The 25,247-nt window shown below is 37.9% G+C and overlaps 1 protein-coding gene across 4 annotated transcripts in view; it reads left to right on the forward strand.

Annotated features, from left to right (window-relative positions):
- LOC124556717 (spectrin alpha chain) overlaps positions 1-25,247 on the forward strand; it is a 123,074-nt gene that overhangs the window by 82,929 nt on the left and 14,898 nt on the right. For 2 of the 4 annotated variants that reach the window (XM_047130705.1, XM_047130706.1), the window contains exons 24-32: positions 917-958; positions 8,029-8,177; positions 11,627-11,822; positions 17,660-17,838; positions 17,931-18,150; positions 18,776-19,031; positions 19,109-19,304; positions 21,300-21,486; positions 25,001-25,131. In XM_047130705.1, the coding sequence (XP_046986661.1) occupies positions 917-958; positions 8,029-8,177; positions 11,627-11,822; positions 17,660-17,838; positions 17,931-18,150; positions 18,776-19,031; positions 19,109-19,304; positions 21,300-21,486; positions 25,001-25,131 (1,556 nt within the window). The remainder of the gene's footprint in view (positions 1-916; positions 959-8,028; positions 8,178-11,626; positions 11,823-17,659; positions 17,839-17,930; positions 18,151-18,775; positions 19,032-19,108; positions 19,305-21,299; positions 21,487-25,000; positions 25,132-25,247) is intronic. The other 2 variants (XM_047130707.1, XM_047130708.1) reach the window with 1 other exon arrangement.

Genomic DNA, 25,247 nt, shown 5'->3' on the forward strand with positions numbered 1-25,247 from the left:
ATAAAAAAAATACATAACATACATAACACTGCAGTTGTGATTCTCTATTAAAGTTCTTGTTCATATTAGCAATGTATGGAGAGACTGTGAGAGAGAGAGAGAGAGAGAGAGAGAGAGAGAGAGAGAGAGAGAGAGAGAGCTATTTTGAACATTTTTCAGTCTGTTCAATTACTTATGGAGTGAGTAAGCAATGCCCTGTTTCAGCAAACTATTGCTATGTAAATGTAGTTTGCTTTTCAAATTGATTATCAATTGACTGTTAAAGCTATTTCCTTTTAATTTATGAACCCTTGTGTGACACTGTTTTTAACCAAATTGTTTTTGCAATTTCTTTAAAAGAAGGAAGAATTTTGAGCAGTGAAATGAAAATAGGAACAATAATACCCATTGATATTATCAGCAGAATGGGGAGGAGCTTCACAGCGTACTACTGCTGCGGTGATGATATTATTGCAGTATATAATACCTTTGACTTCGAATTTTTATTTAAATTTTTATGGCCATTATTAGCTGTAGGTGTCATATTGTTTACACAGAAACATTTCCAGTCTGTCACAGTTTTATATTGAGTATCTGTATTTCTCCTGCCACTGAAGAAGGGGGAAACAGTACAGGGACAACTGATGGTCACAGTGTTTCACCTCACTTATTTAGACAATAATGTGAACATCACTGTTTCACTTTATTATGAAAGTAGAAACAGATTATACATAAACATTTCATACAATGATAATTATGCATCATTTTAATCTCCTCTTCGTTGCTTGCTTGCCTGTATAATGCTACCTTCGTTTTGTCAACACAGTCAGTACAGTGGTATGTGTTGTTTTCCCCAAACCCTGTAACAGTCACTTGTAGTCAATTGTGGAAATACAAAAATCTCTTTTTAAATGTCAATTTTGTTTGTTCATTGTAGAATCATCGAGCGGAGATAGATGCCCGCTATGGGGTTGCTCAGGTATATTATTAGTCTGGATTGATCTGGCCCACTGACATTAACTTACATGCCTCTGTATAATAACAGCTAGTGTTTTGTTGTACAGACTGCATGAGTTAACAGTCTAGTAACTGAACTCTTCATTTCACTAAAACACTATATATTATGTGACAAACATGAATAATTGTTTAGTAATTGAAGCATGTTAGTGTTGTGTGGCAATTCCAGCTCTGTTCCAGAAATACCTAATCTGTTCTTCAGTTTTTGAAATAACAAATGCTTGAACTTCCGAATGAGACAGCACAGTATTTTGGGTGCACAGTTTAAAAGCAAAAGTTACTCTGGATGATTAAGGCTGAGTTTTTAATGTGTGCTTTTCAACCAGTGTGCCAAAGTATACAGAGATTTTATGTATATTAATGTGATTTTCAAGGTTAGTAGACTTTGTATAAATCCATTGATAATACATTTCATAACATTGCCTTTCCCGTCGTCTGAGGTAGCAAAATGATTATCACCATCTTGCAAATAACATAATTAATAGTTGTGGAACTTTAGTATGTTAAGTGCTCTTTCATTTTTCTTTTCATCTCAGGGAAACAGTGCCCATGACTCTGAAGTCCCAAAGAAATTGATACATTCAGCACTTATTTGTTATATTTCAAGGAACATGGTTCAGGGAGAAAAGATGGAGGAGGAATGTAATGCATATAATAAAACTGTTATATGTGGCATTCAATATTGCAAGAAGTAATTACACCGAGGTGACAGTTGTGGGATAGCGATATGCAACTATACAGATGCTGGGGTGTTGCATACACAAGGTATAAAGGGCAGTGCATTGGTGGATCTGTCATTTGTGCTCAGGTAATTTGTGTGAAAAAGTTTCTGACATTGATCATGGCCAAATGATGGGAATCAAGATTTTGAACATGAGATGGTATTTGGAGCTAGACACATTGCACATTCCAGTTCGTAAATTCTTCGGAAATTCAATATTCCCAGATCCATAGTGTCAAGAGTGTGCCAACAATACCAAATTTCAGGCATTACCTCTCATCATGGAGAATGCAGTGGCTGACAGCCTTAACTGGACAGAGAGCAACTGCTTTCATGTAGAGTTGTCATTGCTAAAAGACAAACACTGTATGAAATAACCGATGTAGGATGTGCGACGAATGTATCTGTGAGGAGAGTGCGGCGAAATTTCTGATGATAGTGCATTTGCTTGCAGCATGACACTGCCTGCAGTGCCTCTATTGGGCTCATGACCGTATCAGTTGGACTGTAGATGACTATAAAATCGTGGCCTGGTCAGATGAGTCCTGATTTCAGTTGGTAAGAGCTGATGGTAGGATTTGAGCATGGTGCAGACGCCACAAACCCATGGACCCACTTTGTCAACATGGCACTGTGCAAGATGGTGATGGCTCCATAATGACGTGGGCTGTTTTTACATGGAATGAATAGGGACCTCTGGTCCAACTGAACTGACCATTGACTGGAAATGGTTATGTTCGGCTACTTGGAGACCATTTTCAACCATTCATGGACTTCATGTCCCCAAACAATATTGAAATTTTTATGGATAACAATGTGGTATGTCACCAGGTCAAAATTGCTCATGATTGGTTTGAAGAAGATTCTGAACAGTTAGAGTGAACAATTTGGCCATCCAAATCACCTATCATGAGTCCCATTGAACACTTATAGGGCATAATCAGGAGGTCCGTATGTGCACAAAATCCTGCATCAGCAACAATTTTGCTCTTGTGGATGGCTGTGAAGGCAGCATACCTCATTGTTTCTGCAGGGGACTTCCAATGACTCGTTGAGTTCATGCCAAGTTGAGTTGCTGCACTACCCTGGGCAATAGGTTGTCTGACATGATGTTAAGTAGGTATCCCATGACTTTTGTCACCTCAGTGTAAAAGACAAGAGTACTTTTTTAAAGTTTGGTTGTTTATAGAAGCTTTTGTACTTTCCCTCAGTGACGTGTAAGTTCGCAGGAACACCAGCGACGTCCTGTGCAGAAAATGAGTTTAACTGTGTAAATGGGACTTTCACCTTTATACTTGCTTATGAAAATGTGTCTGTGCATGTGTGGAGATTGGGGCGGGGGGGGGGGGGGGAGGAAAGGACCTTAACGTGACTCTTTGTTTCTATCTTGAAAGTCATTGAAGTGCATATTCAGAGTTTCACCTGTTCCTTACATTCAGTACTTTTGTAAAGATATTGTGCCAACACGTTGAATGTATGGTGTTCTCTGGCGCTCTGTGCCAGATTATTCCTGTGTTGTGATGCCCTCCTGTCTTGTGTACTCTTTGTCTAGAAGAGGTATCTCAGCTATGGAGAGAATGAAGTAACACGGTAGTAACACACTGGAATCACATTCAGAACAATGGTGGTCCAAATCCACATTTGACTATAGAGATCTAAATTTTCCATAATTCCTTAGACGGCTTAAGATAAATGTTGGTTAGGTTTCGTTTAAATGACGCAGCTGATTTCTTCATCCGCCATGAATCTAAGCTTTTTTTCACTCCCCTCTCCTTCCCCCCCCCCCCTCCTTCCCTCCCCCCCCCCCTCTCTCTCTCTCTCTCTCTCTCTCTCTCTCTCTCTCTCTCCCTCCCTCCCCCTCTCCCCCCCCCTCCCCCCCTCTCTCCCCTTGGCCCCACTTCTCTCTCCCATTCCCCTCATGAGGTAACACTGCAAAAATTGCACCTATCCAAAATGCAAGTGATGAAAAATTCTGAACCTAGCATTTTTTTAAGTTCTGTTTTGTGAGAAGTGCCCCATTGGATATTCTGTAATACGACTATGAATCATATTGCTAAATGACACAGAGAAATTACATAACTTAATAGTTTTATCCATGTTACCACACATTGGGGTGTCAAAAAGCAAAGTAAATAAAATGTTTCCTCATGTTTATGAAGAAACCTGAATCTAACTGAAATTTGTAAAATCAAAAAAATGTTGAATAAGCTTTTGAGCGTTCCTATACAACTGCAGAAATCAGCTTGAAAGGATGGCAAGAATTAGCAACTGTGAACAATCTGATTGTCTGTTCCAGAGATCTGTTACAAGAGATTTGCAATTGTGAGACAGTATGTGCTCTTGAGTGCAAGTCATACAGTATCCCTATCTCATAAGAATAGTGGTTGTGTCTTTGTTAAACCAGCTGAATGCTGTAAAGTATAAAATCAAGAATATATGTAAATACAAGATCTTAAACTCCAAAGGTGTTTCATAAATATTGGAAATTGCTGCCATTGTGTTCTTGGCAAGCTTAACCTCTTTGCAGAAGGAATTGTTGAAAGTGATATTTTTCAGTTTCCCTTTCCATAATATCATATATGTATTCTCAATCACTGGTTGATGGTATCTCTTTGTCCCAAATTTGCACTTCCAAGTGCCTCCATAAAAAGAAATTGGGTGGATTAAAATCTGATGATCAAGCAGACTATGCTACATGGAGTCCACAACAAATCCATTGTGAAAGAAAGGACGTGCATTTGAAAAGAGCAAGGTCATCGAACAGTCCATATTTAGCTTTTCTGTGGTTTTCCAAAATCATTTAAAATGTGATGGTTTCTTTGTAAAGGAGGCAGTTAATTTGTTTCCTTGTCCTTGTCCAAAATGAACTTGTAAGTCTGTCTCTAATGGCCTTATCATTGATGGTATATTAAACTGAACCTTCTTTCCCTGTGTATATGATGAACGAGATAAACTTGTAATACCAGTAAATAAGCATCTCGGAAATATATGAATCATTGTCCTGTTGGTACTATATGTGGCACTATAAGATACCAGTCGATAATGTCACATTATATGGTGACACACTATGTTTTGGTGCCCTGGTATGTCAAAGCTGTGAAGTTTCACTTGTGCCCACTGGTACATGTTATGATAATTCACTATAACATCCCTTACTAAGTGAACTTCATTTGTGAAAAGGATTGTTCCTGAAAATTGCTGATCTTGCATTTCATAAAGTTTCAGAATTCCAACTGCTGTTGGTAGTACCCAACGACCAAAACTTTTGCATAATATGTGCATAAAAATGTTTTCTGTGTATAATTGGAACAACACAACTTTGTCATGTTAGAGACTAAGTGCTGAGAGACAGAATATTGATGCTTTGGTATTCTGCTAGAAGTTTTCAGAGGATAAGAATAATTTGTTGCTGTGTACGCTGGTCATGCCAGATGACTAAATCCTATAGTTCCAACAAATGCACCCTACCCGATCAGGTGGCTGTCAACAAAGTAAATTGTTTTTGCTGATGGGGAAGTACTTAATAGCAAATATTTCTCTCCCACCCAGAAGCCCTTAGGTGACATACGTGTTGGTGTATTATGCATTTGTCCAAATTACCACCATTTGTGAGCAGCTCTTGGCACAGCATTTAGCAAATGGAGTAAAAAGGAGGTTGTTGTTGAAAGGACACCCAAGGAGCATTCTTTTTCAGTGTTCACCACGTCTTTCCATATCTTCATATGACATGACAGTATATGTTAGTCACTTCCACCAGTGCCTGTTTCAGAAGGTTGTTTATGGTTTTATAAACTCTGTGATGAAATGGTTTTTGTGCGTAAGTCCCATGATCAGGCTGATGCAATTAAGGACATTAGTGTTTCGTCTATGGCTCCTGTTTAATCAATGTTAAGACAAGGAAAGTTGCTACTCACCATATAGCAAAGATGCTGAGTCACAGATTGTTATGCCTATCTGTGACTCAGCATCTCCGCTATATGGTGAGCAGCAACTTGCCTTCTCATAATATTGTTACATTCCGTCCTGGATTTTCCACTGTTTGAATGTTTAGTCAAAACATGTAGAGTAAGCCCAGGAGCAAAGCAACAAGTGAACATTTGAACATTTTCCCTCAGTTATGTCTCAGTTTTTATAAACATGTAGCTGAGGTAGCCCAGTGGGTAGAGCACTAAACTCTGGCCCTTGGAGGTCCCTGGTTTAAACTCAGGTAGGGGCACCTTGTTCCAGTACCTCCAGAACAATCCCGGGTCCACTCAGCCTGCTGTCAAAATGAGTATCAGAGATCTTTCCCAGGTGTACGGAATGACTGGGACAAGGTACCATGCTCTCGTAGTGCCATGTCAGATAGGACTACTGCACTCTACCAGCAGTAAGGGCAATAGTCTAGTTGTGGGCTTGTGCCAAAGGCTTCACTTTGTATGCACATATATGCAGGTGTTCCAATACTTTGCCTAATTTTCCAATAGAGCATGAACCTCCGCCAAACCCTATGTGGCTAATGAGTGATAAATGTAATTTGTGACAAAATTGCATGCACTTTTGAATCATTATTCTTACACTGGAGAACCATTTGGTATCTGTCAGTAAGAGAGACATTTTTTTATTTCATGGTAGATAAAGGAACTTGTGTTAATTCTCGTTGAAGGTTTTCATTATGCTAGTAAAAATTCTGTCCCGTATAAATAAAATTATGGGGCATGGGGGCTTTTGTATTTGAGTCTGTGAACACACAGAAGATAGCCCAATACAGTTTCACCACTTTTGCAAAGCATTGCATTCCAGTAGTGTGAAATGCCCGGTTTCAATTGTGAGAGTTCTATGTTATGCGTAATTAATTTTGATAGAAAAAGCTTATTGTGAGTAATTTCTCATTTTTCTAGTTGCCAAAATCATGGGTAGTGCAGTGGATGTTGAAGGAGCCTCTTGTCACCTTAAACAAGAACTGTATACAGTTAATGCTTATTTTCATGTGACTCTAAAAATGTTTGTGTGTTCTGTCTTTGAGACAAAATTAGATTAAAAAATTGGCTGGCTACAAACATTGCTGCCATGATCCTTTGTAGCTAGTTATACCTTGTTCTCATATGCGTATTCTTGGAGGGAAGGTGGCGCGGATGATTCCCTCTGACACCTGAAACAAAGCTACGGTATGAAGGCATGACCAGTTTCTTTCCTCAATCTTGCCAGAATTGACCTAGGGCACCGATTGTAACGAATTTTAGTTGTTTAAATGTAAAACCATAACAAAGAGTGTCTCATTGTTAATATCATTTGCCTTGTGATTTTAGAAATGCAAAATAAAGTTCTAAATTTCTATCCTCTATTTTTTATTTTATTTGGGTAATAATGTATTTAAAAGACTCAGTATCATCACTGCCCTTTCCTTGCTGAGTTAACTAATAAAATGTTGTACATGAGCTTTTATGGAATGTTTGTAACTTTGACTGGTCACAAGATTTTAGTTTTTATTCAACAAGTCTTTGCTAACACTGCCTGTGCCTGTTAATTCCAGTCATATTTATGTTTTAACTGTAAAAGATGTCATGCTGAACAAGCTGCTTTTCCTCCCTGTTTACAGTTAACAAGAGAAGCAAAGCAGTTATACACACACACACACACACACACACACACACACACACACACACATATACATATATATATCCATATAGCATAAATGCAAGTGTTCTGCTGATTTTATTCTGCTGTTTGATAGCCACTTTTTACATTTGGCTAAGAAAATCGGTTATTATGGTGATTTGTGCCCTTTAGTTATTTTTTATGGCTTATGCAGGTGTACCTCTTTATTTGTTTTGAGAAGTAATCTATAACACCTCCAAATCTAGCAATAAATAAATTGACCTGTAGTGTAGACATCTAGTATTGAGAGAAGCTAACTGCTTCAATAGCGGCAATGTGCTTCAGTCTCATTGGAAAGTCAGGCGATGGACTACTATAGAATGTGGTTGTAGTTTGTAGTATTCTGTTATGAGCTCATAGACAGATTAGTAAGTTGCAGTTGTTAACCTTAAGTTATTATGAGAGAATTATTTTAAAGTGCAAATCTTAACAGTTGTTTCTCTATTATTTTGATGTAGACACTTATTTTGTTTTAATATGTTGTTTGTTTGCAAACTGTTTCTTGAAATGTGCTAGCTTTGAATATGAAAATACAAAAATTAATTACCAGCTTTTATTAAAAACTGTATGTGGGGCCAGTTTATTTAGTTTAATTCATAACTGAAGGTTAGAGTGAATAATTAATTATTCAGTGAAGGAAAGCAAATTTGTATACTGAGATTAATCTTTTCCAGGAACATCGAACGGAAATAGATGCTCGTGCAGGGACATTCCAAGCTTTTGACTTATTTGGACAACAGCTTTTGCATTCTGGTCATTATGCAAGTGTTGAGATACAAGAAAAATTGGAAAGCATGGCAGAAGCCCGTCAAGAACTTGAAAAGTAAGTGCAGTTGTGAGATTTACAATAGTACTAACCAAGTTTTAAGGTTTGTTTACATGTGAGTGGTGGAAAAGGGAATACAATAAGTTGTTTACTATAAAGCTATTTAGGCATTAAATTAAAGAGAATTGGCCAGGTGTGAGTAGAACTCTGACTCTGAGGGCTCCATACAAAATTAATTGTGTATGTACACAGTTGATCCGGGAATCGAGGATGTTGATAATTTTTGCCTGTTTTCTATGTTCATACTGGAAGATATCAGTCCCGGGGAGTCAAAGACTTTCAAGAGTGTGTTAACTTCAAGTTTGAAGTCACATAACAAATGGTAAAAGAATTTCTTTTGTATGATATAAGAACAAATTAAAAAATTTCATTTTTCTTCTTTTTTTTCCTTCTTTTTTTCTTCTTTTACATATACAGTAAAACATTGCTTCTTGCCAAATTTCATGATTCTAGGCCAACAGGAAGTACTGTATATACTCGAACAATCTGTGAACCCTAATTTTGAGGGAGGGAAAATCTTTTTTGCGTTAATTTGTTTTATTTTTTTAAAAAAATTGCTCTGATGTAGTGATGTGTTCAAAATTACATATAATATAAATTGGTTTGAAGAAACACGTCATAATCTTCACATGCTGTTGTACAGGTTGATAAATTGTTAAAATGCAGCCAATTCAGCAGCATGCAGCTGGCTGGCCGGTGGGCCTGTCATCTGGCCCATTAGCCGGGCAGGCGGGAGGGGAACATTATTCCCGCCAGCTGGGACTCTAGGCCTACAAAAAAAAAAAAAAAAAAAAAAAAATGCGAATTACCATGTTGAGAATGTAATGTTAATATGTGCAATGAAATATTTTGGTCAATACATGTACTCCCTTACCTCCCTATTCATCATCACTTTCATCGTCACCACTATCAGGAGAATAATTGTCGTCACCATCCTCCCATAGTGTGTCGTCCTTCGTTCCATCCACTGAATTTGTGATACCACATTTTTTGAAGGATTTTTCCACCAGTGGCTGTGGAATGGAGTCCTATGCACTTTTCACTCACTCAAAAATGTGGGACAAATCCGACTGTTTGCTTTTCCACACAGTGTAAACTTGTGGTTTTCATCAGCCATGCATTATGTGTATCGCTGTTTAAGTGCAGCTTTGAATGACTGATTTATACACACATGTAGTGATTGCAGGATGGATGTTAAGCCTCCAGGGATAATGGCAAAGTCAATTTTCCTTTTTTGTAATTTGTCTCGCACTTCCGTAGTTGTATCTCCACAGAAGCTCTCCTGGACCAACATGTTACGTACATTCAGTAACATACCAGGATGATGTTGCCAAACATGCATCACCCAATCAATCCACCCTTTCGGATTTACTCTTGCTGATATGCCTTTCACTGATATTTTCAGAGTAGTTCTCCTTTTAAATATCACATAAGGTGGTAGCTTTCATCCATCGCCAGTTGCACACATCATCAACTGTACACCTTTGCTTCTCACTGCCACCAGTTCATATCATGATGCTGGATTCTCCTTTCTTGTTCACGGTGTTGTTGAGTGGCATCTCAAAATAAACTGGCATTTGATCCACATTACAAATGTGCGATAACATATAGGACTGTTTATGTCACAGATTTATGGTGTAACGATGAAACTGCCCTATTTTTTCCTCATAATCAGCTGGAAACAGTTGAGCGATGTTAGTTTCCCTCTGGAATCCTAATTCATTTCAGTTTTAAAATCTTAATAGCCAGCCCTGGCTAGATTTGAAACTGGTAAAACTAGTTCTTTGGCTAAAGCCAATGCTTTAAGTTAGCACATTTCACTCTTCACCGAGCATCCATATTGTCACTTCTCATCTACATAAGTGCAGAGCCTTTGAGGCCCAGGTACTTCGCTTTTTGGCCACAAAATGCCCTGCAATTATTGTTCGTTTCTTGAAGCCGTGTTTTGTTTTTTCGCCACTCACAAATATAGTTCTATCTCATGTCATACTTTCTTCTCACAGAACAGTTTCCAATGTTCTCGGCTGCTTCAAAAATTTTCAGTTTTTCTTTAGCAGTGCATGAGTGATAATGAGGACTTGTAGCCATAATTAACACGTTTGAAGGCATTAATACTTCACTTCTAATGTGCTATTGACGCATCAGACTGAGGCTGCAATAATGCCATAATGGGATCTATTGTTGGAGATGGAGCAGTACCAACCATATGTCGAATAATGTGCGCACCACAGTTTCTAGCCCTTAAGTTTGGGAAAAAACATGCATGGATTATACAAGTATATACGGTACTCTATAGGTTTTGATGAGGGAGTTTGTGAGTATCAAAATATGTGGCATTTATGTCTATATCTTATGACCACATTGACTTAGAAGCTTCACATTTTTTACTTCACCAATGGACTGCAGACCTTAATGTGTGGCATAAATTTCAACTCGATACATCTACCAGTTCCTCAGAAAAAGGGTTCCAAACTGTCAGATGGACAGACAGACAAGACAAGAATGTGCTTCTATAAGGGTTACATTTTTACCGATTGTGGTACGCGACCCTGAAAATGATATCAGTGTGAGCACCAGACTTTGAAGGCTACATAATGTATATTTTAAGCTGAAGCTAAGTGTATATACTAAGGAAAATACTGGTACTGCTAATCTGAATACATATCAACAGTGAAGTCGCCAAATTAATATGGGAATCAAAGTGGTAATGTTGTAAAAATTGAAACATTCAGAAGAACTGTAGCGCTATTATTTATTACCACTCACTTAATGTTTTGTAGTTTTAAGAGTTTTTGACTTGACTTTTAGTGACTTGTGCATAAGAATTCATGCCAACACAATCACAGTGAGGCTCGTGTAAGTGTTTGTAAATTGACATTCCTGGCAATTACAGTAACATCATGTAAAATAAGCAGATACAGTAGTTCAACAAGGCATGATTTCAAGGGGTCATAACTCTCTTAACAAACAGTTTCCCGAGGTATGTCTCTAAGATATTTTTTCATTATCTATTAGATTGTATTTTGAGCTTATTCTTCACTTAGTGTCAAATACTCATTGCAAGAAAATGTTCTAGAAATCGCCGAATGTAGATTTAATTGTAAAAAAGCAAGAATTTTGTTGTCACTAAGGTCTAGTTAGACTGAACAGTCTGGGGATGTCTAATGGCCAGGTAGTAAAATGATGAATAAGAAATGATAAATGTGTGCATGATGCAACTGAAACTGGGGATTTTGGCCTGAAGAGGAAGCTTGCCAGTGAAAACTGCAGGGCAGCCAGAGTCTTCTCAAGCTACTGCTAGCTTTTTCTTTTTTTCTTTGAGCTTTGATTAATATTTATTGAAATTTATTTTGGGAAGGCCAACTTCTGAGTAAATTACACAAATTTTGATGAAATACCAACAAATAAGTCATGTGATAGTTTAACACAGTATTGATGCATTTCAGGGCTTGGATTGCACGACGAATGCAACTTGATCAGTGTTTAGAGTTACAGCTGTTCTATAGAGATTGCGAACAGGCTGAAAACTGGATGTCAGCTAGGGAAGCATTTCTTGCTGCAGAAGAAGTTGATTCAAAGGGAGATAATGTCGAAGCTCTCATCAAAAAACATGAAGATTTTGACAAAGCCATAAATGCTCATGTAAGTATTTTGTTGGAGTAAGAACAGAAGTCATCATTCTTTAATCCTCATAGCCACTTACCGTCCACCCCCTTGTAAAAAGCGAAGTGGCACATTGCCTAAGACATGGGAGGACCAAGGTTCAAATATAAACCCAACCTTCCTGATTTGTGTCTTGTGTGATTTCGACGAATCACTTGTGGCAAATGCTGGTGTGATTCCTTAAACGAGAGGCATTTCTGATTTCTTGAACTTTCCTTTTCCAAGCTGAGGCTTATCCCCATTGTCAATAGGATGTTAATCTCTAATGGTCCTTCCTTCCTTCCTTCCTTCCTTGGTTACTTGTCCAATATAATAGTTTACTTTTAAAAACAAGACAGTGTATACTATTCTTAGGAGCCAGTGTTGCTGTTAGATCTTTGCTTTACTATTAATACCAACTCTGTCCACTTGATTAAAAGGCAATTTTCTCTTGACAAGTTCGAGGTAATTACTTCTTTACTCCTTTAGACAGCTAATTATTTCACAATTGCACTTAACGGGAATTGTCAAGTGACAAGGAAGTATTAGATTATACCCAAGAAAACATCTTTGTCTCTGTTTTATAAACAATGTAACTCTAGAAAATGGGCCTAGAATTTGAATCCTGCCCATTTAAAAATTATGGGCAAAGAAAGGAAGGATCACCAGTAACGAGAGGTGAAAGGGACAAAAGTTTGTGACTCCTAGATAAAAGTGTGTTTTCTTGTGTTAGCTAGTTAGTAAGTAACATTTTCTATGGAATATTTCCCATGATAGGTGGTTATGATGTGGAACGAGTCATTATATATTTGTACCGCAAATTAATTTGTGCATACGGTTACATTCTGAATATATATATATATATATATATATATATATATATAGAGAGAGAGAGAGAGAGAGAGAGAGAGAGAGAGAGAGAGAGAGAGACATTCCACGTGGGAAAATATATCTAAAAACACATCATCTGTGTGTGTGTGTGTGTGTGTGTGTGTGTGTGTGTGTGTGTGTGTCTATATATATATATATATATATATATATATATATATATATATATATATATATTATTAATAGAGGGAAACATTCCACATGGGAAAAATATACCTAAAAACAAAGATGATGTGACTTACCAAACGAAAGCGCTGGCACGTCGATAGACACACAAACATACACACAAAATTCAAGCTTTCGCAACAAACTGTTGCCTCATCAGGAAAGGGGGAAGGAGAGGGGAAGACGAAAGGAAGTGGGTTTTAAGGGAGAGGGTAAGGAGTCATTCCAATCCTGGGAGCGGAAAGACTTACCTTAGGGGGAAAAAAGGACAGGTATACACTCGCACACACGCACATATCCATCCACACTCCCGGGATTGGAATGACTCCTTACCCTCTCCCTTAAAACCCACTTCCTTTCGTCTTCCCCTCTCCTTCCCTCTTTCCTGATGAGGCAACAGTTTGTTGCGAAAGCTTGAATTTTGTGTGTATGTTTGTGTTTGTTTGTGTGTCTATCGACCTGCCAGCGCTTTTGTTCGGTAAGTCACCTCATCTTTGTTTATATATATATATATATATATCACACACACAGATGTGAGTAAGTAATTCCTACCTACCACCTTTTACACATTACAATAACAGGAATTCTTGCATGGAATAGGAGCTGTCAAGGAGAAACCTCCTCAGTTTGTTACCAAATTTTATTTTGCTGTCTGTCAGACATTTTATATCACTGGATAAATGATCAAAATTTTTTGTTGCAGCCTTCTGCACCCTTTTTGTGCTAATGACAACCTTAATGTGAAGTAATGAATGTCATTTTTCCTAGTGGTATTGTAATTAGACACCTCATTGTTCCTTGTGAACTGTAGTGGATTATTTACAACAAACTTCATGAGGGAATAAATATACTGTGAAGCAGTAGTCCGAATGCCCAATTCCTTAAACAGATGTCTACAAGATGATTGGTCAGTGTACATCACGAACTATTCTCACAGTACATGTGTCTGCAATGAAGACCTTCTTTCTTAAAGATGAGCTACCCCAGAACATTATTCCATATGACATTCATGTACAACTATCTGCATCTACATGGATACTCTGCAAATCACATTTAAGTGCCTGGCAGAGGGTTCATTGAACCACCTTCACAAGTCTCCATTGTTCCAATCTCGTATAGCGCGCGGAAAGAATGAACACCTATATCATTCTGTACGAGCTCTGATTTCCCTTATTTTATCTTGGTGATCGTTCCTCCCTATGTAGGTTGGTGTCAACAAAATATTTTCGCATTCAGAAGAGAAAGTTGGTGATTGGAATTTCGTGAGAAGATTCTGTCGCAGTAAAAAATGCCCTTCTTTTAATGATGTCCAGCCCAAATCCTGTATCGTTTCTGTGACACACTCTCCCATATTTTGCGATAACACAAAATGTGCTGCCTTTCTTTGAACTTATTCAATGTATTCCGTCAGTCCTATCTGGTAAGGATCCCACACTGTGCAGCAGTATTCTAAAAGAGGACGGACAAGTGTAGTGTAGGCAGTCTCCTTAGTAGGTCTGTTACATTTTCTAAGTGTCCTCCCAGTAAAATGCAGTCTTTGGTTAGCTTTCCCCCACAACATTTTCTGTGTGTTCCTTCCAATTTAAGTTGTTCGTAATTGTAATGCCTAGGTATTTAGTTGCATTTACAGCTTTTAGATTAGACTGATTTATCGTGTAGCCAAAGTTTGAGTTCCTTTTAGTACTCATGTGCCCGGCTTTTAGATTAGACTGATTTATCGTGTAGCCAAAGTTTGAGTTCCTTTTAGTACTCATATGGATGACCTCACACTCCTCGTTATGTAGGGTCAACTGCCACTTTTCGCACCATTCAGATGTCTTTTCTAAATTGTTTTGCAGTTTGTTTCGATCTTCTGATGACTTTATTAGTCGATAAACGACAGCGTCATCTGCAAACAGAGTATGAGTTAGCTGGATTACTGAAAGCCATTGCAAGTTTTCCTTCATTAGAAATCCAAAAGCAAATGGTGTGTGTAAAAAGTCAAGAAGATAGATGAAAAAGTGCTGCATGTGTGCTATTAACCCATTAACCACTATGCCACCTGGACACTGCATGCTGGTGAACAACAAAAGGGAAAAAAGTTCTAAAAATTAACTATCTACAACTAGAGAGAAAATAGTTACAATCAGAAAATTTAACTAAAGAGATCAGCCACAAGAAGTGACATGGGGAGTAAAAGAAGAAAATGTACAGATTTAGAAAGTGTTGAGAAAGAGAGGAGGAACCATGGGAAAGGAGGCGAAAGATAAAAAAGAATGGGAAAGCTATGAAGTTAGGAGTGAAAGTGCATATGTTTTGCAGGAGATGGGGAAGTTACCCACTCACATTATAACTGGGTCAGTGTCTTCAGTTTTATTTGTGTTGGGCAATAGGGCTGTAAGAAAAAAGGCAGGGATTGGACAAGAATTGAATGTTGAAGCAATCAGTGTGTGTTAAGCACAGGGACACGAGCCAAACATGTCGCACACACATTCTGTATGTGAAGTTCTGAAGTTTTGGAGTGATTATTGTGTAAAGAACTGTAACTTCACATTGCCAAAACAATTCTTATTTATTGATCCTTAAGATGAGAAACTTGATAGAATAGTTACCTCAGCATTGTACCTGTACCTTCTCATCACTCTTTGTTAATGTCTAATACTGAGATGGTCTATATTATTATTATTTTTATTATTATTCCAAATGAAGTGACACCGTGGTTAGCACACTGGACTCACATTCAGGAGGATGATGGTTCAAGCCTGTGCCTGGCCATCCTGATTTAGGTTTTCCACAATTTCCCTAAATTGCTTCAGGCAAATGCCAGGATGGTTCTATTGAAAGAGTACAGCTGATTTCTTTCCCTATACTTTCCTAATCCAGGCTTATGCACTGTCTCTAATGACCTTGTTATCGGTGAGATGTTAAACACTAATCTCCTCGTCTCTCCTTAGTTCACATTTTTTACTCTTCAGCAAAGTATAAACTGATTCATTCAATGCGTAATTAACGTCTGGGGGCTTTGAGTCCCATGTGTGTGTGGATATTGATTTTTGTTCCTTAGAACCTTGGTTCTCCTATTTTGGTTCTTGATTGACAAATCCTTGTCATTAAAACTACCCTCCAATTTTCTTTCCACCTTTCTCCTTATCTGTACAATTAGAAATAAAGGTTTTGGTTGCAAAAGTTTTGCTGTTTCGCTGTAATGGTCCTTTACCATGTGGTATGTTCTTTTGATGAACACAAAAATTGAAGAGTGGAAATGGAAACTATTCTAAGCGTCATTTTTCACAAAATGTGTTTTCAGTGCTGTTATGTTCTAGGTACACTGTTACATCTTCCTAGACTTGTTCCAAGTGTCAAATCATGAAGAAAATGTTTCAAATGTTCATTATTAGTTGGCACATTGTCTTTGGACCAAGCAGTGCTTCTCAATGGATTTCCAAATACTGTAGGACATGGTCTCCTCCATTTATTTTGGGATGGTTTGAAGAGTTAAAATGCAAGTTTCTGGTTAGTGGGCACAACTTTTTGAGCTGAGATGTTGCAGTTACAAAGAAATGCAAATAGATAAGCAAGGGCTTTGTTCCACGAGAGTTAAACAAGGTTGTTGGCTCAGTTGAAGTTGTGAATCCAGTCCATGTACTTCCAGTGCACACAACCAACTACTTTGATTTTAAAGATTTTGCTGAAACATAGCTGTCCATTCAGATGTGTAAGATCTCTAAATGCAGTACGACTCCTCCATCTCCAGTAGCTATATATAAATTCCTATTCAGAAACAGAAGAATGGGAAAATGTTAATGTATTCAAAAGAAGAAAGAATGTGGCATAACATACCATGCTTCATCTACAAAACAAAAGGCTGTTGATGATGCCATTTCTTCAACAACTGCACAGGTAGTTTTACTGTGAAACTTTTCTACATCTAATTACAAGAATGGAGTTGTGTAAGATGAAGTCAGTACTAAGTTTATTCCTTTATTTTAATTTTACTATTTTCTTGTATGAAATTTAATAGAACTGAGAAATGATACATTGCACCATGTCAAGAACAGTGACACCACTCAAAAATCCAGTAATTGAGAAAACTTGACTTGAAAAGGATTAATTTTATAAAACTTACATTAAAATAGTGTAAGTTTCCATTAAGTTTCAAATAAGTATTGTTGGCAGTAAGTTCCATTACATTTTTTGTGCATGGTGGCATACTTCACACACGTTTCAGTGACATAAACTAAAGATACTGTTTTTCAACTTGTCACTTTTCTTGCTGCGGTATGATATGTGAACAACAGTAGTTAATATACTGCTGCTATAGCTTTTTACTTGTGTTGTCACAAATAAAAATAGTGCTACTATGTTAATGACACTTCAAGCAAAAACTTTCATATTGGCGCTTAGAACCAGTCAGTTTCCTATTGTGACACTTAGAATGTTCCAAGTAAGTTGCCCCCCCCCCCCTTTTTTTCACTCTTCAATTTTATGAAATTTTGATCAAAATATTCAACTTGTGTTCTTGGTTTCCTCCTAGAGGAATATCAATAATCTTATATTTAAATGAAGTACAAATTTTTAATGTCATTAGTGCTACATGGGAGGTATGTACTTTCAGTACATAGTATTTATCTGACAGTGTCCTCCAAAGGATACTTTGTCTTTCTCAGAAAAATTTTGCATATTTGTGCTGGTGTGGAATTTTCCTACGAGAATGTCTACCCATGTTTCTGTCTTGGGGCAGTAGACAGGAGTCATGCTTTGATTGTGATCCAGAGTAATACATGTCATTTTTCTTTGGGTTGCAGGAAGAAAAGATTGCAGCACTTCAGACATTGGCTGACCAGTTAATTGGTGCTGATCATTACGCTTCTAAACAAATTGATGAGAAGCGCTGTCAGGTGCTTGACAGGTGGCGTCACTTGAAAGAAGCTTTGATTGAGAAACGCTCACGCTTAGGCGAATCACAGACTCTGCAACAGTTCAGGTATGGAAGTGATGCCTTACTAATAACTTATCATTTAAGGTACCTCCCCCACTCTGATCTCGTTTGTTACAAATTATAATTTTTGTGTTTAGCCGTGATGCAGATGAAATGGAGAACTGGATTGCAGAGAAGCTGCAACTAGCTACAGAAGAAAGTTACAAGGACCCTGCCAATATACAGTCAAAGCACCAGAAACACCAAGCTTTTGAAGCAGAACTTGCTGCTAATGCTGACAGAATCCAGAGTGTAATTGCCATGGGTCAGAATCTCATAGACAAGCATCAGTGTGCAGGATCTGAAGAAGCAGTTCAGGTATGTTTTTACATTTGTCCCTGAAGTTGATCAGGAGAGTAGAACCCATCTTATAAATTTCCAGGATCAGGGTGAATGGGAGTGTAATGCAGATTTTTAGTTTTTTGTATAGTCTTTTCTGTGTACTGAGTACCCATCATGAAGGTATACATCTGTGAAAATCTGATGCTGCATTTTACAATATTAATTTCATAATAATGTCATTCATTTAAGTTATCTTTCTGTGAGAAATTTTCTGTACCATTCTACATTCGTGTCCACCTTATCTGAATTGACACTTCATACTAGTTGACCTGCAACACCACACACATTCAAAAGCTGAAAAAGTGTGTTCAGTGCCTTGTTTTGTGCCTACACACTGTCCAGCATGTTGTAGGATGAATGGTTCCCTCTTTTTGTAAAAGTTTAGGTTGTATGATATAGTAGACAAGCTCAGCTATAAAATGGTTTTCATGTCCAGTTGCTTTCAAATTTAATGTTTGTTTTCATAAAAAGCTGTAATTTGGCTTTTCTAATAAAAGCAGACTTTTCCTCTTATTCAGTATGGTGCAGTGCTTTTAACAGATTTATAAATAGTACCAAAATTTTAAAGTGTGTAGGAGTAATTGTATATGTATGCTTACAGGCCAGGCTTGCATCTATAGCAGACCAGTGGGAGTACTTGACCCAGAAAACAACAGAGAAAACAGTGAAGCTGAAGGAAGCCAACAAACAGCGAACATATATTGCTGCTGTGAAAGATCTTGATTTCTGGTTAGGAGAAGTAGAATCACTTTTGACATCTGAGGACTCAGGAAAAGACCTTGCATCTGTGCAGAATCTGATAAAGAAGCACCAGCTTGTTGAGGCTGATATACAGGCACATGAAGATCGCATTAAAGGTGAGTGCAAAAAAGTTATGTTGATAGGTAAATTGTGAATTTTATTTCTTAGACTCATTGAACCCCCTTTGTTACAGACATGAATGCACAAGCTGATTCACTAATTGAGAGTGGTCAGTTTGATACAGCAAGTATTCAAGAGAAACGACAATCAATAAATGAACGCTATGAACGCATAAAGAATCTTGCAGCTCATCGTCAGGCTAGATTGAATGAAGCGAATACGCTCCATCAGTTCTTCAGGGATATCGCAGATGAAGAATCGTGGATAAAGTAAGTCATACTTACCTTTCCTTGAATGTTGCTTGAGGATGGTTTAGAACTTAGTAGTTGAGTATTGATTCCACTATTTGTACAGACCGGTGAAAAACATCAAAACTCGTAGTAAATTATGCGAAGGTTTACACACATTATTTTTTTCTGTGTTTTTGCTATACATTGTCCATTGATGTAGATAGCTACAGCAATAGCTCTAAAGTAACATAACAATATTACAGTATGAAGATTTGAAACGTTCACCAAGTTAAATGCAGAAAATATTATAATATTAATTTTCATTTTGTTGATTTGTTTTTTGATGGCATTGCTCCTGAGTTAGTTAAGTATATGTAGTAATATCTTGGACATTCCAATCACCTACACTCCCACTAGCTCAGCTGCATTTGACAGAACTGTAGGTTAAGCATGATGTAAATTGCGGAGTATCTTGAAAAAAGTGTTAGTCTACTCATGAAGATGGCTGAATGTTTGGCACCTGAAATATCGTGGCTGGACATCAGATGTCATCAGGCTGCAATCTCAAAAACTTGATGAAATAAGTGCTAATTGTTAGTATTCTTAACTTTTATGAAGAAACAATTCTTTTTTTAGCATACAGTGAAAATCTCTAGGAAGCAAATTTGCCCCCCCCCCCTCTCTCTCTCTCTCTCTCTCTCTCTCTCTCTCTCTCTCTCTCTCTCTCTCTCTCTCTCTCCCTGCCTCCCTTCCTCCCTCCCTCCTTCCTTCCTTCCTTCCTTCCTTCCTTCCTCCTGCCAGTGACAGGTTGTTACTCTGAAAATAGTACCATTTTACTGTATTGTACTTGAAAGTGTTTCTTCTCCATGTATATTGGGAAACAGTTGATGGTTGTATTTTATTCCCTTTTGCATTATTGCAAATTATGTTCATTGTGTTGTCCTGCATTTTTTCTGTTGAGTATCACACACAGTAGAATGAGACTGAAAGTTTCTTCTTGTCACTGGAAAAAAAATCAGTCTTTGAAACATGTGTAATGATGGGTAGCTACCAAACTACGCTGCTATTCATTATGAATATTGTACATTTAATGACAGTGAAATTGCTTTTATGCAAAAGTTGTGTTGTTTAAAGTTCTTTTCAATAATTTGTTTTGCTTTTATGTTTCCTTTCATTCCTTAAAAAATGTACCTGAATAATATTTTTGGAAATGTAGGAGAATATTCACCTGTACACAAGTTCTGCAGTGTGCCTACTCCTGAAGTCATTTTAATTCAAGTCTTATTTTTCTTAACTTGCTATTTATTTCCCTTGTCAATTATGTGTACAATATTTGGACATTGCAGTGCTTATTTCTGTTTACAGTACATTTGCGTATTCCTAAAGGCTTCAGGTTGTTTGTGCAGGGTTTTCTAGTTTTTCTTGGAATTAAAATTTGTTGACAAAAGGCTTTGATGCAAGCTAAACTGACTACTTTCAATTTATGTAAAGAGTACACAACATTTTGCATCAGTGAATATGTCTGTTTTGTTGTTAAACTTGGGTTTTATCCATAACAATGATTTTTATTGAAGAAGTGTATATGTGATAATGTTCTACTTAGACCTCACAGTGTTCAGACCACATAAGTACACTATAAATTTGATTTTAGCGCTTGTGGAGACTTGGATAATTCTCCAACATACTTTGCTCTTTTTGTGTTTATTCATTCTCAGATGTCAAGTTTGTTAAAATCCACAGGGGGTAATAGACTTAGAAACAAGACTTTCACGTATAATTTAGGAGTAAAGATAACAAATTCCAGTACAGTAGAGGCATTGAGTTGTCAGCAGCACAGAGCTTTTACTATTCACTGAGCTGTTTACCTTTACTCCAAAATTATTTACATCCTGCCAGAATTTTTCATTACCAGAATTATACATGTAAGTAATTAGTTTCATACGGATGATCGAAAATGTAAATTGCTTATAGATATTTACAATGGATCTTTTATACAATAGAAAATTTTGAAATCTTATGTTGCCTTGTTTGCAGAGAGAAGAAATTGCTTGTTGGATCTGATGACTATGGCCGCGATTTGACAGGTGTTCAGAACCTGAAAAAGAAGCACAAGAGATTGGAGACTGAACTTGCATCACATGAACCAGCCATTCAGGCCGTTCAGGAAGCTGGAGAGAAGTTAATGGATGTCTCAAATTTGGGTGTTCCAGAAATTGAACAGGTAGGGATATGCCAGTGCAAGCAATTTAACAGCCAAAAGTAGTCGTCATATGTCAGTGCTAAAGAGACAAAATGCTTAAGTTTCACATTTACATAAAAATGCTATCTGTAAAACAAAGAAAAGACGCACTGTAATTTTGTGAAATTCATTTAGTGAAGGATGGTACTTTGCATAGACGTAATGATGTCGCATATGCTGAAACAAGCTTGTTGTGAACTTACGTGCCGGCCTGGGTGGCCGAGCGGTTCTAGGCGCTACAGTCTGGAACCGCGTGACCGCTACGGTCACAGGTTCGAATCCTGCCTCGGGCATGGATGTGTGTGATGTCCTTAGGTTAGTTAGGTTTAAGTAGTTCTAAGGAATTTATCAAGAATATGTTGCTAAGCGAATAAATGAGGAAAACTGCAAGATAGATCAAATTTTAACAAATGAAGAAAGAATCAAAAGTATGCAGAATATTAGTGATGAAAGTCATGGAGATGACATAGGAAGAGAGAGAAAGATGATGTCTCACACTGCTGGACTTAAGCTGAAAGATATCTTCCTGGAGTACATTATGCAACAGCCAGATAATGCAGTACTGATTTAATGATTGTAAAGACGTTGTGTGCCAGCATCGCATATCATCATTGTGACAACTAAAAAGTCGGGATGTGTTTTGTAGAGATTGATACTACTGTATATGCAAACACTTGAGAACAAAGTTTTCTACGAAAATGAATGTACTTTGGCTTTAATATAGTATAGCCCCCATAATCTTAAACTAAATTTCAGACACTTTTAGTAATCTTATCACTTCCACTGATCCAGCACCCGTACGTGCAAGGAATGGCTGGATTAGCGAGAGTCTAGTGTATACAGGTAAAATTCTCTCCCGCTTTCAGCTGCATCAAGTGGCTTAAAATCCACAAGCTTGTGTCATGGAGGAGGAGATATGGTGGTTAGCTTTGATGTGGTGTCCTTATTCAGGTGCGTTCCCATCAAAGATCATGTAGATCTGCTCTCCCAGTTATTTGACGACAGTGTTGTGGATTTATTTAAACACACTCCAATGTCATTGTATTTTTTGTGTGGTGGACAATATTTTAACCAGGCAGACAGCATCATGATGGGAAGCCCATTAGTTCCATTTATAGCCAATCTGTTTGTGGAGCACTTTAAGGACATACCCTGGACATGGCTCCTACAATACATAGCTGCTTTTATCCTTATGTAGGCAACATGTTCACTGTGTGGTCTCATGGGTGTGAAAAGCTGGGAGAATTCTTGGAACATATTAACGACTTTCTTGACAACATCAAGTTCACATTGGAGGTAGAGATGGATGGTGTCTTAACATTCCTTGATGTTCTTGTCTGCCATAATGTAGATGGGTGTCTCAACCAGTGTTGACTGGAAACCCACCCATATAGACCTATACCTGCAAACTACCAGCTGCTGCCACCCTTCGCAGAACAGTTCTGTTCTGAGGGCCTTGAAGCATTGAGCAGAAGCTGTTTGACACTGAAAATCTACCAAACAAACTGAGCTACTCTCATAAAGTATTCATGGAAAACGGCTATCAGTGTCAGATTTCGCAAGCCATTTTTCCCAAGAAACTTAACAGTAGACCCCCCTCAGGAGTACATGAAGTAGCTTGCATTTTCGTCATTCTGTGGCTCAGTAGTAGGAAAGATAGCCAGCTCGTAAAAAGGCATAAAATCAATTCGGTCTTCAGGGCACCCGCAAAAGTCAACAGCTCGTGAGGTCTGTGAAAGACATGTAGGTCTTAGAACACTAAGAGTATGTAAAATACCATGTGGGTGTGGACAGTTTTTTGTTGGACAAACTTTGCATGCTATTGAACAGTGCTGTCTGCCTATGGTATCCTTAGAAATCAAGCCCTAGTAAATGGACCCCGTACTGCATTGGATGAGACATGTTATTGCATGGACCAATAGTTCTTGAGATAGTGTCATAAAAGAACCAGTCAAGACAGAAAGTTGTGACAACACCATTAGTAAAGATGGCAGCATGTAGCTAAGCACAGCTTGGAACTTGGCCATCAGAAGGTCGAAGCAGGTGCGGCAGGTCCACAGTGAAAGCATTGCGTCATATGGTGCTGGAGCAAGCACCAATGACATCACTGAAGGTAGCATGGCTATAATCTTAAAACTGTTGTCACTTGACAATGTCTGAGGAGCACTCAGCTCGTGGATTTTAAATCACTTGATGTGGCTGGAAGCCTGAGAGAATTTTCTTACTGAATTACCTAATCTCGTGTAGGAAACACGTTGGCATTCAAAACAGCTTCCAGTCATTTCAGAATGGATAAATACCAGTCCTGTTCAGTTTTCAAGGGAATCTTATACGATTCAAAGTAGTGAAAAGTTCAGGCAGTGTTGATGGAAGTGGATAGCGATCATGCGCTCTTGTCTCCGAAGTAAACTTCAAAGGTTCAAGAATATTGAGATCTGATGATTGGTGGCCAAGGGAAATAGAGCAATTCATCCTCATGCTCACAAAGCCAATCCTGGATGATGTGAGCTGTGTGAACAGGAGCATTGTCTTCTTCGAACACAGCATCAGCATTAGGAAACAAACATTGGAGCATGGGATTGGGCTGATCAGCCATAATGATAGTAATGCAACATTTTAGGGTAATTATGGGGCCCATGGAATACCATAATATGGCTGCCCAAATCATCACCTAACCCCCGCTGTGTTTCGCCCTTGGGATTTAAACTCTGCCAGAAGTTGGAAACTGTGTGAAACAGGACTCACCTGACGAAATTACTGTCTTCCATTGCACGATAGTCAGGTTTTATGGCTTTGCCACCACATTTTACTGTCACCGGCATTTGTATCACTGGTGTGTGGTTTTGGAATTCCAGCTCGCACTGAAATTCCTTATTTATAGAGCTGCTTTCATATTGTTTTGGTGCTAACAGGGTTTGCAAGTGCGACATTCAGTTCTGCAGTAACTTTTGCAACTGGCATCCCCTTATTTCTTGTCACAATCCTCTTCAGTGACAGTCTGTTAAGATCACTCAACAGACAATTTTGTCCATGTTGGGACTTAACAGATCGTGTTTTTCCACTTTCCCTGTAGTGGTATAAATCTTCTCTTGAATCGCGAAACACTTTCGGTTACCTTGGTTACGGAAGCACCCACTATATGAGCAGCTACAATTTGTCCACATTTGAATTCACTACACTCTGACATCATGCAGTTAACTACTACGCAGAACATTGATCTGACCACAACTTGGAAAATATTGAGGACATCTCACAGGTGCCGTTCATGGTCAAATAAAACAGTGTAATCTACAGCCTTGCCTAGCAGCTGCATTTACGTTCAGTGTTTCCATATTTTTGTCCAACTCATGTATATGTAAAATTTACTTTTTGTGAGACTGCTTAAAATCAGTTTCATAAATATACCACAAAAGATTTAATACTCAGAGGATATAATTTAGTTTTATGTTGTTTAGCAATGTGTTGTACATCAACAGCAAATAATTGTGATTTTCAGCGTCTCAAGCTCCTTAATCAGGCATGGGCAGAGCTTAAGCAGATGGCAGCTACTCGTGGTCAGAAGCTGGATGAGTCCCTTACATATCAGCAGTTTTTGGCAAAAGTGGAAGAAGAAGAAGCTTGGATAAGGTACTAGTTACTAAGATATCTGCTTGACACTCAATTAGTTTTATTTATATACTATTAAAGTGAATGAGAAAGCCAATGTTTCTTCCTCAGTCGATCAAAATACTAACTTCCGAAGA

Source organism: Schistocerca americana, chromosome X, assembly GCF_021461395.2.
Source record: "Schistocerca americana isolate TAMUIC-IGC-003095 chromosome X, iqSchAmer2.1, whole genome shotgun sequence".
NCBI classification, from domain to species: Eukaryota; Metazoa; Arthropoda; class Insecta; order Orthoptera; family Acrididae; genus Schistocerca; species Schistocerca americana.